The following is an 18,883-nucleotide window of genomic DNA, read 5'->3' as shown; positions in this document are numbered from 1 at the left end:
TAATTCCAAGACCAGAAAAGAATTTCTTCCATGTGTTTCCATAGTGAACAAGGGGTCCCACTGAACACACAGATCTGGCAATGAAACTCGTGTTTCCATGCACTCAATGAGCCCATCCTTCTGAATCTTTGATCCATCCCTCTGGGCAAGAGAAGTGCTGGCTGGGAACTGGTCTGATCAAGAAATGTTATCATAAGATTAATATTTAGTGGTCACCTCGTTCTATACCAGGCTCCCTGTGGACAATGTTCATGAAGTCACCCACTGTTCATATCCCCAAAACACACTTCCTAGATCTCATCAGCTGGAGACTAAGGGGCTGAGAAAGTGCACAGAATGAGACGTATAGGTACAGGAGCGGGGAGTCCATGGTGAGCACCGGCCCTCAGGTCCAGCCCCATGGACACAGCTGGCATTGTATTTGACAGTCTGTAAAGGGTGCTCACTCTGAGCCTTGGCTGAGAAATAAGGATGCCTCCTGTGATTACTGACCTTTCATCCACTCTGACTTTGAGGGGCCTGGCAGGTAAAGGGTGCCTTGTCGGTCGAGGTTGGTACATTCACGATATCCTAGGGGAGGTACGGTCCCATTCCATTCTCAGAGTCCCTGGCCACTTCTGGCCACTCTTGGCCAGCACAATTCTACCGGAGGGCTGGATCTGGGGAGACTCAGGCCCAAGCTCTAACTTCATCTGGCCAGGCAGATTTTAAAGGAGGACCACTTTGAGTGGCTTCAAGATCACCCCGTCCTTATAGCACAGGTCAGCTGTTGTTTCTTCTCTGCCCCACCAGACTCTCAGATGTTGACAGAGCCTCACAAAGTCACCTCGAGCCCATGGCCATGGCCACGGCAGCAGGTGCAGACGCCCTCTTTGAGGTTGCAGGTTGAGGCTACCTTTTGCCCACATTGTGCTGGGCTAAGGATGCAGACGTGCAGACCCTGCTCAGGCGAGCTTGTCTGCCGCTCCTGGATGCCAAGCAGAGCTGGCTGGTGCCCGCGCTTCACACAGATGTCCTTTCAGTTGTTGCTCCCGGGTCTTCAACCATGTGCCCCTCAGTGGATGGGTAGAGGAGGGATGGAATAGGATGGCTGAAGGGCGGCCTGAGTACAGGTGTCTACTGATGGAGGATTACCTCCCTGCCGCTGCCCCTCACTCAGCCAGTGCAGGTGTGCCCTGGGGGGCTGCCCACTCCTCCTCCTGACACCAGCGAACCATCGTGGGCCCAGCAGGGGTACTGTAGGGGCTTAAGCCAGGGTCTCTGGCTCAGCATCCCCTCCCAGGCTTCTTAACAAACCTTCATTAGACCCCTAGAGTTCAGGGAAAACTGAGATGCTTAACCCCCAGAAGGACACCAGCTGTCACACAGATCTGCACTCCCAGTGCCCTTATGGGAACCAGTCCTGGCCAGGTATTCGATGAAGGGAAGCGGAATATGCCACCCCAAAATGTGCCACTTTGGCGTGTGGATTATTTTGAGGTGAAGGCAATGAAGACCCAGCAGACTTAGGGGAAGCTTTTAACCTCTCCTCTTTTTTTTTTTTGGCCACACTATGCGGCATGCAGGATCTTAGTTCCCCAACCACGGACTGAACCAATGCCTCCTGCTTTGGGAGCATGGAGTCTTAACCACTGGACTGCCAGGGAAGTCCTTCCTCTCCCTTAACTGCCTAAAAGATTTTAAAAAGGAAGCCTGTACCAAAAAGACAGCTATTACCAGAGATAACTTTTTTTCTAATCTGAAAGACTCACCTGCATGGCAGGGCAAACATCTGGTTGCCAACCACCTGCTCTCCTCATCTTCCTGTGAATGGCCCTCCTCCCCTCCGGAGCCCCAGGCCCCTAACCCTTTCCTCAGCTCAGGATGGCAGGTAAGCCTCCATCGCCCAACTGCCTTTGCATCTCCTGTCTTTGTGGCGCTCCGGTATGCACGTAATTCAATTTGTTTTTCTCCTATTAATTTGTTGTCTGTCGATTTAATTACTGAACCAGCCAAAGAACCCAGAATGGAGGAAAGGAATCCTTTTCTTCCCCAACAATGAGGAAATGAAGTCCTAGCACACTGGTGCCCTGTCTTGTCATCCAGCAGGCAGGACACAGAGGTGAAACGGCTAGGTGGTGCTGCGGGGGGCTCCAAGGAGCTCCGGTCCTTTATGTCTCAGCACAGAAAGAATTCAGTGAGAGGCAAAGTAACAGATAAGAAATGACTTATTACAATAGGATGCTTGTGAGGGTGAGAGGGTACCACCCCAAGAACTTAGGGGGCTACAGCTTTATAATCAAAGGAAAAGTGGGGAGGGGGAAAAGACCCCCCTCTTCCTCATTCCTGAATAGACATCACACTTCCATCATCAGCTCCTTCTCCAGGTTGGGCAAGGGAGTTTTCTTGTCCCTACATGGTCAAGCCAAGAGTGTCGTGGCGCTATGAAAAACTATTTCAGGTCTCAGTACAATGAGGGTCTTTCACTTTGAAATGTCACCTTTCCATAAATTATTGTGTTTTTATGTGTGCAGAGAACATGTCCTAGGGATCATTAACTTACTGAGCTCACTGGGCAGGATGTGGGTCTCATGCCACCATTGTTTTATTGTTTGGGGGCATGTCTCACGCTTCTGTTGCACAGTTTTGTTGCTAAGCAAACCTTCTTTCTTGAGTGATCATTAACTTCCAGGGGTCTCCCATACTTTTTGTTTACTTACAATCCCCTAGTGGGATTACCTATTTAATTACCTAATTTGTCCCTTTACCCTGTCCCTGTCAGAGGGGGCTGCTCCACCATGGGGCCCACAGTTCCTCGTTGGACCCAGGCTTTGAACGTCCTCCCATGCCTCCTCCCACCCCAACCTCATTCCTCTGTGGTCCAGGGGCTCCCCCAATTTCCTTTCCCTCCATGGTCTTCGTCACATTTAAGATCTCTTTTCCTCTATCTGTCTCACCAGGGAGCCCATACAGTCTCCCCAGGTCCCACCTTCCTCGCAGCTCCCAAAACAATTGTCTTGGGGAGAAAAGAGAGTGTGGAAGGACAAAAGAGAGGAAAGAAAGAGGGAAGGAAGAGTGATGATAAGGGAGAAAGGAAACGGTGGGGACACGGGAAACGGGGAGCGGAAGGAAGGGAGGGGAGGGGAAGGAAGAAAAGGAGAATAGGATGAAAGAGAGGGAGAAGAGAGGCGAAAGAAAGCAACTCAACCAAGACTACTCCTTGTTTTCCAAATCAGCACTTTTCTGTCACTCTTCCTCCCAAGTTCTGCTTGAGTGAACATGAAGAAGCAAACTGTTTCAGAAATCCCAGTTTCACTTTACATCTCCATTGATAAACCAGAGAAACAAGAAAAAAGCCTGGTTGTTTTATGATTTTTAGGGCATGGACAGAGGGGGGGAAGAAATATCCTTGGCATCCTGCCTTTTTCCTAAGGTCTTTGTAATTTCGTGTTAATTTACTACCTGAACCTTTGCCATGTAAATAATACAGGTAAAGATAAACTTCACTAGCCCTGGACTCTGACCTTTGTTTAATGCCCCACCCGCTGTCTGATCTACCCTCCAACCCACCACTGGAAAGTTTGGTATTGTTACCTGGAAATTTAGAGCCAGAGAATAAATAGCTGGAGAGGCAGAGCGTGTTGGTTTTAGACAAGCCTCACGAGAAAGTACAAAAACACCAGCACAGGGACTTCCCTGGTGGTCCAGTGGTTAAGACTCTGCACTTCCAATGCAGAGGGCACGGGTTCGATCCCCCATGCCGTGCAGTGCGGCCAAAACAAAACAAAACAAAAACACTGGCACCTCTGAGAGTTCCTCTCTAATCAGCTGATAAGTTTTCCTCTCTTCCTCAGAAAGGTAACCAAATGGGGCCAATTCCTTTTCCACTTACCTGGTAGGGCTCCCAGCCACTCTGCCGCCCTCCCAGCTTTGCCCGCCCGAGCTGTGCTTTGCAGGCACCACAGTGCACCGTTTACTTAGACAAGAATAATTTAAACAAGTGATTTAATCCCTCTTATTCCCTATTGTTGAGCACACCTGTATTTATTTCTCTTCTTGTTGGAATGTTTCCTCTAACGGTGCTTTCAAAGAGCGGCTGTATGTGATAAAGGCGTTATCTCCTGTATATGCCTGATAATTTAGCAAAATCTAGCTTCAAAGTTCTTTCTCTTTGATACTTTAAAAATATTATTCAACTATCTTTTTTTTTTTTTTTTTTGTCTGCACCACACAGCATGTAGAATCCTAGCTCCCCAGCCAGGGATAGAACCTGTGCCCCCTGCAGCGGAAGTGCAGGGTCTTAACCATTGCACCGCCAGGACAGTCCCTATCTTCTTAAATCCAGTGTTACTATTAAAGAAATCTGAAGTCGATTGAATTTTGTTCCTTCCTCAGCCCTCTGCTATCCAGCTGCCTGGAACACAGAGGTAATGACTGGAGCTTTAGCTGCGCGTTTGAATCATGAAGAAGAGATGGCGGAATAGTGATCTGGAATGCAACCTGAGTCTTCAAAGACCTAGTAAAACAGAGCTACTACATCAGCCATAAACTGTCCACCTCCAAACTTCTACAAGAGAGAAAAATAAACTTTCATTGTGTTTATGCCACTGTTATTTGTAGTCTGTGTCATTAGCAGCTGAAATGAATCTTAATTCATTTATTGATTAAATCTGTCCTGGCTTATACTTTCCAGAAATCTGATTAAACTAATAGCTTTCATTGTTTTCTTATAACAAAGGTATCCCATTTATTTTATATAGTTAGAAAATACAGATAAGCAAAAAGGACAAAATAAAAATTACCTGTCATTCTTACTATCTAGAGATGAGTATGACTACTTTTTGAATATATTCTTCTGGACACAGACACACACACACATATTGTTTTAACTTTAGAAGATGAGGATCATCTGGAAAGGACTTCTGTTTCTCTCCCACACACCACAACCCAACCACCTGCGGCCTCCAGGAAGGTAGGGTGGGGGAGGGCCCGTCTCATAGTTTTTAGGTTTGTTTCTCAGTCCTCTTCAACCTCCTTCTTGCTTCCGTGGCATCTTCAGGGTTGCACGGGAATGGGCCAGCATCTCAAGCACATTACCATAGTGTCAGCCCTGCATTATTTTTTTCATTGCACCAACCACTGTCTGAAGCTGTTATTTATGAATTTACTTGTTTCTCGTCTTTCTCTCCCAGCCTCCACTAGACCGTCAGCTCCACAAAGGAACCTGGCCTGTTCACAGCTGTCTTCCCAGCACCAGCACAGTGCATGGTAGAGAGATGTTCCATAAATACAGATTGGTTGACTGAATCACTGAGCTGGTGCTGGAACCCAACCTGACTCCAGCCCAGGGCTTCTTGCTCCATATCTTGTGTTTTTCCCACCCAAGCCCCTGGATATCCATCATGGGCAGAGATGGTATAGAGAGGCACAACAAAGCCCACAACAAAGATATGGGGTCCTTCCCCCCAACATTGGCTATACCACTGTAGGATGATCAGACTTAGGGCAGAGCTGCTTGGATATGTTTGAATCCCCACTTCTTGCACACAGGAGGTGCTCAGAAAAGGTTTGCTTTATTGAATGGACATACAAACTCTCCAGGAGGAGATGTTTCAACATAATTACAGGGGGCAGGAAACACAGTAACTACAAGAGCAGATTGTGGGTTATACGGTGAAGGAGAGAGCTGAGTATTAACAAGTTATTGACCCAAAGGGGCCTTTGGTCTATACCGAGTAATAGAGGAGAGGTAAAGAGCGTTGACCAGCGCTGCCCAATGCCCTAGCCACTCACTTCATGTGGTTATTTACACTTAATTGAAATGAAATAAAATCTAAATCTTGCACTAGCCAGATTTCAAGTGCTCCATAATAGCACATATGTCTAGTGGCTACTGCATTGGACAGTACAGATAATATAAAACACTTCCATCACCACCAAATGTTTTATCGGACGAAGCTGACTTAGACCCTTAGAATGAAAGGAAATGCATTCCTGCTTCTGACCTGGCCTACTGACATCCTCTTGTCCCCCTCCTGCACACATAGATCAGAACACCATCCGTGCCCCGCATCTGCCCCCTAGACTTTCCGTTCCACAGGGAGCAACACGATCTGCCTCCATTTCCCAGTGCGGAGGACAATGCCCTGCAGGTCATGAGGACTTGTTGAAACAATGAGCCCTCAATTCGTTTTCTAAATGCTGAAGGCCCAAAAGGTGAGTCAAGGACAGAAGTAACAGAAGAGACCCCTGCTTCCCTTCTTTTCTCACCTCATTACCCCCTTATCTGGTGCCCTGCCCCACCCGCCAACTTCACTTCAAAGCAGCAGTCACCGGCAGCCCGGCCTCCAAAACTTCCTGTCCCCGAACCATGAGAACTCAGAAATCTATCTGCTCCAGGCCTCAGACCTATCTAGCTTGTGAAGGTCCATTTGCTCACATAATAATTTTCTGTCTTCCTCTACCTTCGGGTCCTGTACACCTAGTAGGTGTTCAATAAATGTTGGATGGATGGATGGGTGGATGGATGGATGAACGGCTCAGTTTCCCCGCGTCTGCCGCAGGGACTGCGGGAGGCGCCACCATTAGAGGCCTGGGGGAGAGCCTCCGCTCCCGCCCAGCAGCCGGCTAGAGCTGGGCGATCCCGGCCCATGGGCCGGGGGCCGGGCGGGGCGCAGCCCTCGGGGGCGTGTCCTCCCGGCCGCCGCCGCCGCCGTCTCCGCCGCCGCCGCTGCCGCTGCCCCCTCGAGAGGCAGGCAGCTGGCCAGGCAGGGCAGCAGCGGCCGCAGAAGGCGGGAGGCGGCGACCATGGAGCGCGAGCTGGAGGCGCTGGCTGCTCGGCCCGCGCGCGCGGCTGAGCCGCCCTTGCAGGCGCTGGTGGAGGCGGCGGGCGGCTGCGGGCAGGTGTTGCTGGTGGGAGAACTGTGGGAGCGCGAGCAGAGCCGCGCGCTGCTGTGGGACTTCGCCCGGGCGGTGTTCCCGCCCCAGCAAGCCGCGGGCAAGCCGGGCGGCGAGGCGGCCGAGGGCGCGGGGCCCGGGGCGCCGGGGGCGCAGAAGGTGCCCGCGACCCGGGCGCGCGCCATCCGCTCACCGCTGGTCTTCGTGCTGTGCCGCGCGTCATCGCTGGCAGCCCGGGAGCCGCGGCGCCACCTGCGGGAGATGCTGCGGGACGTGCGCAGCCGGCGGCGGCCCGGCGCGGCGTTGGTCGGGGTGCTGGTGGCCGAGGCGGAGCCCGAGGACGCGGTGGCTCCGGAGCTGCGGCTACTGGAGGCGCTGCTGCGCACGGTATTCGGCCGCCAGGCTGGAGGCCCGGTGCAGGCGGCTGCCTACTGCCCCGGCCACCCGGCTTCCAACTTCACTGTTCAGGCGGCCGCCTGCAGGGCCCTGCAAGCCGCCGGGCGCTTGCGACCAGGTGAGTGGGCTCTAGGTCCCGGACGGCGTGGGCGGGCGGCGGCTGGGGGAAGGCCAGCTTTTTTGGCCAGCTCCCCCCTCATGGTACACCGAGGTAAACTGAGGCCAGGAGAGAGGAGGTGCCTAGCACTAGGCCTCCCAGGTAGGGCGGAGCGGGCCCTGGGCAACGGGCCGAGTCTGTCCCTGGTGGATCCTGAGTGCAAGGGATTCTGAGTGCTTAGGAAAGCCGAGGGGGCAAGCAGAAGGCAGGGGAGGTTGGTGGAAAGAGGGCTGGACTGAGCTGGGCACAGATCTGGGATTGGGGGGGGGAGGGGAGGAGGAGACGGGAAAGCCTTGGGATGCACCAGTTTCAAGGTGGGAGGAGGACAAAATTGGGACTAGGGGGATATTCGGTGCCAGGAGCTTCTAGGACGCTCACAGCTAGGGATGCGCTAGAGACGCGACGGTGAAACGCCGCGGGGTCAAAAGAAGGCAAGGAATAAATGCCGGGGACTTGGAGGTGAGGGGAGAAAGGATGTGAGGGACTGAGGGCCTAGAGTTTACCAGTCCTTCTTGGCTACCCACTGCAGTGTCTCCCTCGCTTCCCTCCCCACTCTCCTGAAGTGTGGGGAGGGGAGTACGGGTCTTCTCCCAGCCCCAGTGACTGCTGCCATCAGCAAAAGGGTCAGAACCTCGTCCATCCGGATACACAGGGTTTTACAGAAGGTTTCCAGTGCCCCGAGATTAAAATATGGATGTTAAGTACAGCTGGATCTGGCAAAGCGGTGAAAAGCCGGAGTGATTTAGCTTCTAGCTTCTAGCTTCCTTCCCCCCACTCCTCTCCAGCACCTGCCGCCCTCCAAGCTTTCCAGCCTCTGCCAACCTTCTTGCTAAAGAGTTAATGACGACAGAGGCTGTGTTCCGCCTCCCTGGGCATTGGTGTGTTAACTCAGCAACTGGGTGATGCCAGACTTACAGGGGTCGGGGGTGGGGCTTTTCCTGCAAGGAGACCTGGTACTTCTGATGTCGCAAATGTCACAGACTTACCTGCCAGCGTGGCCTGCCTAGGTGAAGACCATTCATCTCAGCTGTGGAGCCTGCCCTAACCTTCTCCTCCCCTTCCCGCAACTCTTCTGTTGAGTCTGTGAGGAAGCCAGCTAAATTTGAAACTCAAGGACCAGCATTCTGAAAGACATGGAGAACGTCCTGAGGTGGACTGTCATTCGGGTTGTTGCTGCCAGCACCTTTGCTGACCTGGCCCGATGGGGAAAATTTTCTGTCCCCTAATGAGCCTGTGCCTAGAAATTCTCTGAGCCCTTTGTCTCTTAGACATCTCTTATTCCCAGGGAACAACTTTTTTTTTTTGAATTTTATTTTATTTATTATTTTATACAGCAGGTTCTTATTAGTTATCCATTTTATACATATTAGTGTATACATGTCAGTCCCAATCTACCAGTTCATCCCACCACCCCCCATCCCCCACCCCCAGGGAACAACTTTTAATTCCCCAGAGCCAAGCTTGCTCTGGGCTCCTAAACTTTTTTTACATTGCAGTTGCCTCAGAGAGAAAAGCCTTTTCTTCCATCCTCCTTTTCCTGACCAATCCCATCTCACCATTCAGAACTGGACTTCCTCCTCCAGAAAGCCTTCCCTGACCCGCCCACTCTCATTTGCAAGTTCACAAATGAAACCCGTACCTGCTTCTGCATGGTTTTGTCACTTTCCCTTGTGAGTTTAATCACCACTGTATTCCCATTTCCTGACACCCTGCTTGGCATGCAGAATCCTTGCCTCTTTTTAAACACTAACATTTCAAATTTTTAACATTTTGCAAGGGAATCATTCTATATATTGTGTTAAAGTCGATTGTACTTTTATCAAAACATACTGAACATGAAACCTTTCGTTAATGACTAAAGGTCACGGGTGTAATTATAACTCATTGTCCAGTAATTTCTTCCAGGCTTTTGCGGTGGGTTGCACCATGGATTCATGCTCCTGAGGTTTTGCTAGTGCTTGCGGAGCTTTCCAGTCTCTTTCTCACTGTCTGATGCCTATTCTTATACTTGTAGGTTGCCTGCCTCTTGGTAGTGCTCTTTTACCCAGTTTATGCTTAATTCAGATGCATTTTGGTTGAAAAACAAGGACCCAATCTTTTTAGAATTGGGTACAGATTAAGAGTAAATTGGCCCCAAGTGAAGAATTATGAGAAAGGATTTTCTGTGTCTTGGCTCTCCGGAGTCCTTTTTTAAAACTTTGTTCCAGTTGACCTTATTCCAGATGGTTAGGGATCTCAAGTAAATCCCCAGATAACTGAGGTGGTACTATAATAAGGAAACTCGAATCGACGTGTAATTGTTTTGTGTGTGATTATCAAAAAAGATTAATTCTATTTCTATTAAGAAATAGTTTGATGGCCATTTCAAGAATAGTTGAATGGCCATCATTAAAAAATCTACAAATAATAGGGACTTCCCTGGCAGTCCAGTGGTTAAGATGCCTCACTTCCAATGCAGGGGGCGCGGGTTTGAACCCTGGTAGGGGAACTAAGATCCCACATGCTGCGTGGCCCCCCCGCAAAAAAGTCTACAAATAATAAATGTTGGAGAGGGTATGGAGAAAAGGGAGCCCTCTATACTGTTGGTGGGAATGTAAATTGGTGCAGCGATTATGGAAAACAGTATGGAGTTCCTCAAAAAAATAAAAATAGAGTCGCCCTATGATCCAGCAATTCCACTCCTGGGCATATACCCAGACAAAACTATAATTCGAAAAGATACACGCACCTCTATGTTGATAGCAGCACTATGTACAATAGCCAAGACATGGAAACAACCTAAATGTCCATTGATAGATGAATGGATAAAGATGTGATATATATATATCACATTGTGTGTGTGTATGTATATATATATATATATATATATATACACAAAATGGAATATTACTCAGCCATAAAAAGAATGAAATAATGCCATTTGCAGCAACATGGATGCAACTAGAGATTATCATACTAAGTGAAGTAAGTCAGAAAGAGAAAGACAAATACCATATGTTATCACTTATATGTGGAATCCTAAATGCGACACAAATGAACATACCTACAAAACAGAAACAAACTCTCAGACATAGAGAACAGACTTATGGTTGCCAAGGAGGAGGAGGGGTGGGGGAGGGAAGGATTGGGAGTTTGGAATTAGCAGATGCAAGCTACTGTATATAGGATGGATAAACACCAAGGTCCTACTGTATAGCACAGGGAACTATATTCAGTATCCTGTGAAAAACCAGAATGGAAAAGAATATGAAAAAAGTATATATATGTATGACTGAGTGACTTTGCTGTACAGCCGAAATTAACACAACATCGTAAATCAACTAAACTTCAATAAAATTTAAAAAATAGTTTGAACTACAAATCCGGGGGTAGGGGGGCAATTACTGCTTCTTGAGTTTTTTCTTTGGTGCTATGTAATTGTAATTAATTTCATGTCATTTTTGTTACTGTAGTTTCTCCAACATGGTACCTACATAGAGTTTTTGCAAAGATGAAATTAGGTAATAGGTATATAAAAGCAGTCTTTCTTTTTGTTTGTTTGTTTTTTAAAGCTCAAAAACCTACCCCCTTTTGCAAATCAGAATCTTTCTTTTTTAATCAGGCAGTTAAAACTAGGGCAGTTGACAGTTGAAGCTCTTGGGTGGCTGAACAGAAAGTCTCTCAGTCGTGTCATGCCCCATCTGACCCCACTGCCTCTTGGACCTTGTGTTCTTTCTAGCAGAAGGAGCGTGGGAGAGACCCGGCCTCCCAGGACTGCTGGCATGCTTTTCCTGGGGTCCCTGGAGCCGGGGGAAGGACCCAGATGGCACTTCCCCCAGTGACCCAGCTCAGGGTGAGTGTGTCGCCTTCCTGGCTTCCTGGACCCTGAGGGGGGCCTGGGGTTAAGGTCACGTGCACACAGTGGACCATAGGGATGGAGTGGCCCACCATCGGCGAAGACGTTGCCTTGTGCGGGACGTGGGGATGAGCAACGTGAGGTGCCTTGACCCCCAGGCAGCCGGCACTCAGGCTGGGTCATCGGGGCTCTCGCCCCAGGAGTCTGACTAGGGAAGGGGTTGTGGGCGGGGCTGGAAGACAGTTGCCAGACGTAGGTGATGGGGCACCTGGAGCCAAACGCATTGTCTCCCCTGAGGATCCAGGGAGTTTAACAAGTGACTTTTGAGCTGGAGGTTGGGGGATTTTCTTAGAAATGGGAAGATTTGGAGAGGGAACACCATGAACAAAGGCTTGACAGCATGATGTCAAGCTCAGAAAAGAGTGCCCTGGGGGTGAGGTGCAAAATGAGACTGGTGAGGGCCGAGGCTGAAGAGGAGAGTTGGAGTCACATCAGGGCCCTGGACCCAAGTCTGTCAGGAATAGGGAACCCTGGCGACTTCTGAGCAGGGGTGTGCGCTGATTAGGGTGTATAGCGAAGTGACTGGACTGCAGGAGCAGCGAGAGACCAGAGGCAGAGCCCACCTAGGGGGGGACTGCACCCTGCTGGAGCACTGAGGTCCCCACCTTGCTGGCTGTCACCTCCAAGAGGCCCTGAAGCTGTCTCCTCTCCCAGGCTCCCTCAATACACAGCAGCTGCTCCTTCCATCCTGAGGAGAATCTCCAGTCTCCTATAACATAACATAATCACAGGAGTGACTCCCCATTACCTTCGTCACATACCCAGATCTATGGCATGACTATCTCATCAGAATCACAGGCCCCACCCACACTCAAAGGAGGGGATTATGCAGGATAAGCACACCAAGGAATGGGAATCTTGGGGGCTGTCTTAGAATTCTGTCTACACAATTGAAAGCTCAAAAAATACAAAAGAAGAAACACAAATATTAAAAATCATTCATTTAATTCCCCCACTCAGAGTCAACTATAATTTGGGTAGACCATTCTGTCTGTCTGTCCATCTAGCTATCTATTTATATTGCCTTGTACTACTTAAATATTAATAAATTCACTTCTATATAATATATAAATCATCTGCAAAATACATCACATTTTAATATATTTAACTGCAAAAATGTTAACGTCAACCTCTCCATCATCATTTTGGATGTATCTGGAAACTAAAGGGGAAAAAAAGCAAAGGAATCATAAACATTTTTTTTTTCTTTTTTTTTGGCTGCGTTGGGTCTTCTTTGCTGCGCTTGGGCTTTCTCTAGTAGCGGCAGGCAGGGGCTACTCCTCATTGCAGTGCTCAGGCTTCTCATTGCGGTGGCTTTTCTTGTTTCAGAGCTCAAGCTCTAGGGCACGTGGGCTTCAGTAGTTGTGACCACAAGCTCAGTAGCTGTGACTCAGGGGCTTAGTTGCTCCGCGGCATGTGGGATCATCCCGGACCAGGGCTCGAACCTGTGTCCCCTGCATTGACAGGCAGATTATTAACCACTGTGTCACCAGGGAAGTCCCCATAAACAACTTTATGTAACTCTTTGATCACCTCTCTCTGTAGCATATACCAAATTGTTTAGTCTCATGTAGAAGTGAATGTATTAAATGCAAATTGCGTGTGCAGGCTATACATAAACATTTATAATATACATAATAAATAGCAGATTATACATACATACATTTACATACACTGTTTTAGAATCTGCTTTCTTTATCAATAGCATACTGTGATTGTGCAGCATTCCACAGCGATAATTATATGTCAACATCTTTCATCTTTTTTTTTTTGAGGTGATCGTAGATTCACATGCAATTAATCTTACACAATTAATTGCATGTGATTACACAATTACACAATTGTAAGAAATCACATTAAGAGATCCTGTGTACATCTTGCCCTGTTTTCCCCCATGTACATGTCGCAAAACTATAGGATAATATCATAGCCTGGGTGTTGACATTGAAACAATCCACAGACCTTACTCAGATTTCCTGAATTTTACTTGTGTATGTGTGTGTGTGTGTGTGTGTGTGTGTGTGTGTGTGTGTGCATTCAGTCCTATGGAATTTTATACATCATTTTTATTTATTTATTTTTGGCTACCTTGGGTCTTCGTTGCGGTGCACGGGCTTCTCATTGTGGTGGCTTCTCTTGTTGCGGAGCACGGACTCTCGGCACGTGGGCTTCAGTAGTTGTGGCTTGCGGTCTCTAGAGCGCAGGCTCAGCAGTTGTGGCCCACGGGCTTAGTTGCTCCACGGCATGTGGGACCTTCCTAGACCAGGGATCAAACCCATGTCCCCTGCATTGGCAAGCGGATTCTTAACCGCTTCTCCACCAGGGAAGCCCTGTACGTCATTTTTAATGCCTGAATCCCATAATGTGACTGAGCCACAGTTTACTCAGCCAATCCCTTTGTCAGATATCGAATCAGTTAGGATGCTCTCAGCTATAGGTAAAGAAGCCATGACTCAAACTAGCAGAAGCAGACGAGGAATTCATCATCTCACCTAAAAGACAGTCTAGAGGTGGAGTCAGTTTCAGGGCTGGTTGATTTAGGGGTCCAGCAACACTTTCAAGGACCCAGGTTTTTTCCTTCTCTTTGCTGGGCCGTCCTCAGTGCTGTTTCCATCCGTATGCTGGTAGCAAGATGGCTGGAGCAGTTCCACTAATTATTCCTAATTATTTCCTTAGGATAAAATCCTAGAAGTGGAATTGCTGGGTCAAAGGGTATGTACATTTTTAAGGTTTTCGCTACGTATTTTGTTGTGTTTTTAAAGTAGAGAGTCACTGGGGCCAACTCCTTCCCTTTCATTCCCAGCTTACCCCTCATAAACTTCACCTTCTCATTGGGCGATTCCTTCTCTTGTGTTCCAGGTAACTTCCAGGATCCTGAGGAGGAGCTGGCACTGACAGTCGTATATCCCAATGGAGATTGCGAGGATCCCAGAAAGGGTTCAGTAGCCTGTGATAGAGTTGCCTCCACTCCCACTGAGCCCGCCGGAGACTTGAGATGAAGGCTGGACCCGTGGCTGCCCCGGCTCTAACCTACAGACAGGGGGCTGGCTCTCACTGAGCTACCCTGCCTCCATGTTGACCTTGGGATGCTACAAAACCCCACCTTCCAGGGGGCTGTTGCATTGACCTGTTACCAGCCAAGCAGCGGGACTTACTAAGCTAAGCAGGACCTAAGAAAGTGTATCCTCCGGGAATCTGCCCCCCCCCTCGCATTTGCTCACTCTCTGGTCACTGTGGGGTTATTTTTTCTCTCTGTGCCGTGGTTTCTCTATGCCATTGAGACAGCTGGCTATCTGCTTTGAGGTTCTGCGGTGCTGTGACATCCCATGATTGTTTGCATGAGTATCCATCATTTCAAGAGCAGCTGGACTAGAAATCATCAGATCTGAGAGGGGAGCCTTGGACCTGTCACTCAACCTTTGGGTCTTCTGTTTCTCAAACACGTGAGGGCGCTACCAGCCTAGTGGCTCTCAGCCAGGGGCCAGGCTACCCGCTCCAGGCAGTATTGGAAATTTGTGTGTGTGTGTGTGCATGTGTGTGCATGTGTGGTGTGCTGGGAGAGTCACTGCAACTGTGGGACACCCCTGGAATTTAGTGGGCATCTCACAATGTGCAGGGCAATCTCCAGCAGCACAAAATTGTTCCATTCAAAATGCCAATCATGGCAACTCTGAGAAACTGTAGATGAGACAATCTCCTCCCTGTCAAATTCTAGGAAGAGTCCCCCAGAGCAGAGAGAGTTGGGCTTCCTGGGGCTTTGGCTCCCAGGGCAAGGCAGAATAAAGATGCATTGCCACCCTGGGGGCCTTTAGGGCCAGAGCCAGTATGGTCCCTGTGCTGCAGGCCCAGGGTATAAATAGCTTTGCACATTCTTGAGAAGAAAGGACCATGTTTCTTCCTCATGTTGACATTAACTTTCTGTGCCGCGTTCTTTGAGAATAAAGATGCTAGGGACTAACCACAGCACCAAACAGAAGGAAAGTTAGGGGTATGGATTACAAGAGCATAGGGTCTGTTCTCGATCTCAGGTCCTAACCCGAGGTCAAAGCAGATGAAGCCCAGAGGTGCCGAGTTCCTCAATCCTTTTTTCTCTGTTTATGAGTCAGTCAGGGTCAATGATGTTCCCTTAAAAGCCGGGAAGACCATCTGACTGTTCACTCAGAGAGGGAACTCTGTATTAACTCCCTTGTCTTTCTCACCTGCCCCTGGAGAAATCCAGTCTTTGGAATGGCAAGCACAGCTCCTGATTTTCCCAAGTAGAAAGCACTGTCTAAGGGAAGCAGCTAAATTCATTCATTCACGCATGATTCACTCAGCAGACGTGCAGTTGTGCCCAGCACTCTGCAAGATGCTACGTAACTTGTATTAGTTATTTCAGTTCTTGCTGTGATGGCGACCAAATGGGGAATGGGAAACCTGTGGCCGAGGAGCTCTTTGATGCTAAGGAGGGGCCCTCCCTGCTCTATGCCTCAATTTATTCTCTATAATAGGGAGCCTGGTCCATATGAGTGTGAGGGCAGGTAGGATGACAGGAAGGATACAGCTGACTTCCTCCTACACAAAATGAATTGCTGTTGACTTTGTTTTAAAATGGGGAGCCCCATTCCTTGGACCTCTACCACCACGGCCACGGCCATCTCCCGGGAAGAGAGGAAGCAGGAGAGGAGCCCACGTTGCCTGTCAACCAAGTCCTCCAGCTGCCCTGAAGAGTGCAAGATGTGCGCCTGCGCAAGCTCGCCTGCACCCTGCTCTGATCCGAGTTGGATCCAGAGTTGCATACAGACCAATTTCTGCATCAGTGTTATCTCGACCAGAGGCTAGGGCTGGAGAGGGCTCTTCAGGACTTAATGGGGCCCAGAATGGTGTGTCTCAGTTAATCCAAAGGGAGTTTTAGACCAGTGCAATCAGCAGAGACATTGATACTACAGCCAATTTTATTGGTGCAGGTGCTGCAGCACTAGGAGTGGCTGATTCTGGTGCTGTTATGGGAACAGCCTTTGGCAGCCTCATCATTGGTTTCGCCAGAAACCCTTCGCTGAAGCAGCAACTGTTCTCACACGCTATCCTGGGATTTGACTTGTCTGAAGCTATGGGTCTCTTGTTTGATGGTTGCTTTCTTGATTTTGTTTGCCGTATAACAGAAATTACTGCTTGAAATGTTGGCATTCATATTAATTACAGATATAATTCTGTGGATCTTACTGTGACTCCAAAAACTGTAGTATTGGTTTCATGGAAATGAATGTTATTTCCAAAGTCATTTCATTAAAGATGAAAACGTTAAAAAATAAAAAAATAAGATAAAATGGGGAGACTGGTATTTTTTTTAATAAATTTATTTGTTTTATTTATTTATTTTTGGCTGCATTGGGTCTTCGTTGCTGCGCGCGGGCTTTCTCTAGTTGCCACAAGCGGGGGCTGCTCTTCGTTGCAGTGCGTGGGCTTCTCATTGCAGAGCACGGGCTCTAGGCACGCGGGCTTCAGTAGTTGTGGCTTGTGGGCTCTAGAGCGCAGGCTCAGTAGCTGTGACACCCGGGCTTAGTTGCTCCGCGGCATGTGGGATCTTCCCAGACCAGTGATCGAACCTGTGTCCCCTGCGTTGGCAGGCGGATTCTTAACCACTGCACCACCAGGGAAGCCCCAAGACTGGTATTTTTGAAGCTGCTATATTTTTCTATTTCTCTGTTAATTTCTTTGTAATAATTTGGTTGAAGTTTTGTTATTTGATGGGGGGGGCGGGAGCTTATTTTAAGTTAGGAAATTGTCTAAGGCAGAAGTCACATGACAGTAGCCTCTGCTGTGTTTAAAAATCTTCTGTATTTGTTGCCAACATTTGAAACTTCGGAGATTGCATGTAAAAAAGCTGGTTTTCTGGGTGAAGGATGGGGCATGTTGTCCTCTCCAGTGTCCTGCATCCCTCCCGCCCACCTCTGCCACTCCTCTGCTTCTCTTCATCTGAATATGCCATTGCCTGGTCCTGGTCCAGGTGGGCAAGTGAGTTTGCAAGCCTCTGGTATAAAGGGTGGTTTACTCATTATTTTTTCGTTACCTTCAGTATTTGCTGTGAATAGTTGAAGAGAGGTCTTTCTTTACTGAGATTTGGGTTCTGCCTCCCAAATGTTAAACGAGACTGAGACCCATCTTTGCTTCCTTGAGAATGGCTAAGATACGCCCCATCCTTTCTGGAAATGTTGCCGTCTTCTAGCAGACAGAAGAGCTAGGTAGCAGAAGGGATGGCTTTGGCAGTGGGTCTCTCCTCTAGGGACCCTTTACAAGGCACAAAGGTTGGGGTGGGCCTGTCTGAGGGCAGAATTAGGTCAGTGGTACCAGGAGCCATCGGTGAGGGGCCTCCAGTCAGGTCCCCGTGTGGGCCCTTCGGTGCTAATCTTTCTAATATGGCAGTGGTTGTGTTACTTCTGACTTGAATCAATAATTCCTAATATCTAATAAAACCAAACAGTACCTAATTGCCGGCTAATTGGAAACGGAATGGATCTTTATTCTCATAAAAGTGTTCCTTGAAGGGACCCTTGGGAGCAAGGCATCTGGTTAAATGGCAGATGGAATGGAATTCCATGGATAATAAATGGAATCGTCTGGCCTAAAGTCCCTCAGTCCTGCCCTGGGTGACATCTCCACAACCCTATTGGCTGGGATTGGAAAACATGTAGCTGGAAAGTGTAAGTAGATATTTAAAAAGAGGGTTTTTTTTTTAAGAGATAGCATTTAACTTGGTATTTATTAGGGTGTGTGTCTGCACACGTGAATGTCTAACGAGATAAAATGGCCTTAATGGAGTCTCAGAGAACCCTTTACACTACGTGTGTGACAGTTTCCTCTCAAAATATTTGTTTACGAGAACTTCTGCACAAGAATCCCTTGGTTATCAAACCAAAGTTTAAGGCAAAGCTGCAAAGGGGTCAAGGGCTGAGGCCCCTCCACCTGTGGTCTAAACAAGCCCCTCTTACCGGGGGCAGACCACCTAGGACCCCACCTCCCTGGGGAAGGTTGACAGTGGCCACGTGAACCTGAAAGCAGTCTGTACTTCAAAGTGTAGCAGATCCGTGCTGCAGGGCTGCCCCTGTGGTCAGGAGGCTGCACTTTGTCCTGTTTGGGTGGCAAACATAGCCAGCACAGTAGAGGAGCCGGTTATTTTGTACCCAGATGACCCCCTTCTGACCTGGTTTTGTGTGTAAGTGGATCAAGGATTGGGACAGACGAGGAAGTTGGCCTGGGCAGCCTGCCATATGCTGACACGTGGAAAGTTCAAGGGGAAATGGAGAGGACAGGGGTGACGCCCAGGACCCCACACGTATCCCTCTGATGCCTTTGGCCCCTGGGCCAGAGCCCTCTGGTTGCCTTTTATTTGAGGCTGCCTAATACGGAGGAGAAACAGAGACTACCCCACTGGGCCATGCTGTGGTTCACAGGGATCTTGGAATTCGACTCCAAGGGACCATGGTGTGCGACTGGGCGCTAGGGCTGCTGTGGGTCCAGGGCTCTGGCAAAAGAGAGAATCTTGTCTGGCTTCCTCCCTGAGCTGCTCAGCTCCAGCCAGG

The 18,883-nt window shown here is 48.8% G+C and overlaps 1 protein-coding gene across 1 annotated transcript; it reads left to right on the top strand.

Annotated features, from left to right (window-relative positions):
- Positions 1–6,786: 6,786 nt before the first annotated feature.
- On the top strand, positions 6,787–16,637 carry LOC309825435 (uncharacterized protein C2orf72; the record flags this gene model as incomplete). Its single annotated transcript, XM_082658972.1, has 3 exons — positions 6,787–7,390; positions 11,148–11,261; positions 14,184–16,637. 3 exons carry the CDS (start codon positions 6,787–6,789, stop codon positions 14,321–14,323), a joined length of 858 nt encoding a protein of 285 aa, XP_082515098.1. The 3' UTR covers positions 14,324–16,637.
- Between the last annotated feature and the right edge of the window lie 2,246 nt (positions 16,638–18,883).

The sequence above is a fragment of the Grampus griseus genome, assembly GCF_964374135.1.
Source record: "Grampus griseus genome assembly, chromosome: 7".
Taxonomy (NCBI): Eukaryota; Metazoa; Chordata; class Mammalia; order Artiodactyla; family Delphinidae; genus Grampus; species Grampus griseus.
This window is presented reverse-complemented; position numbering and strand designations above follow the sequence as displayed.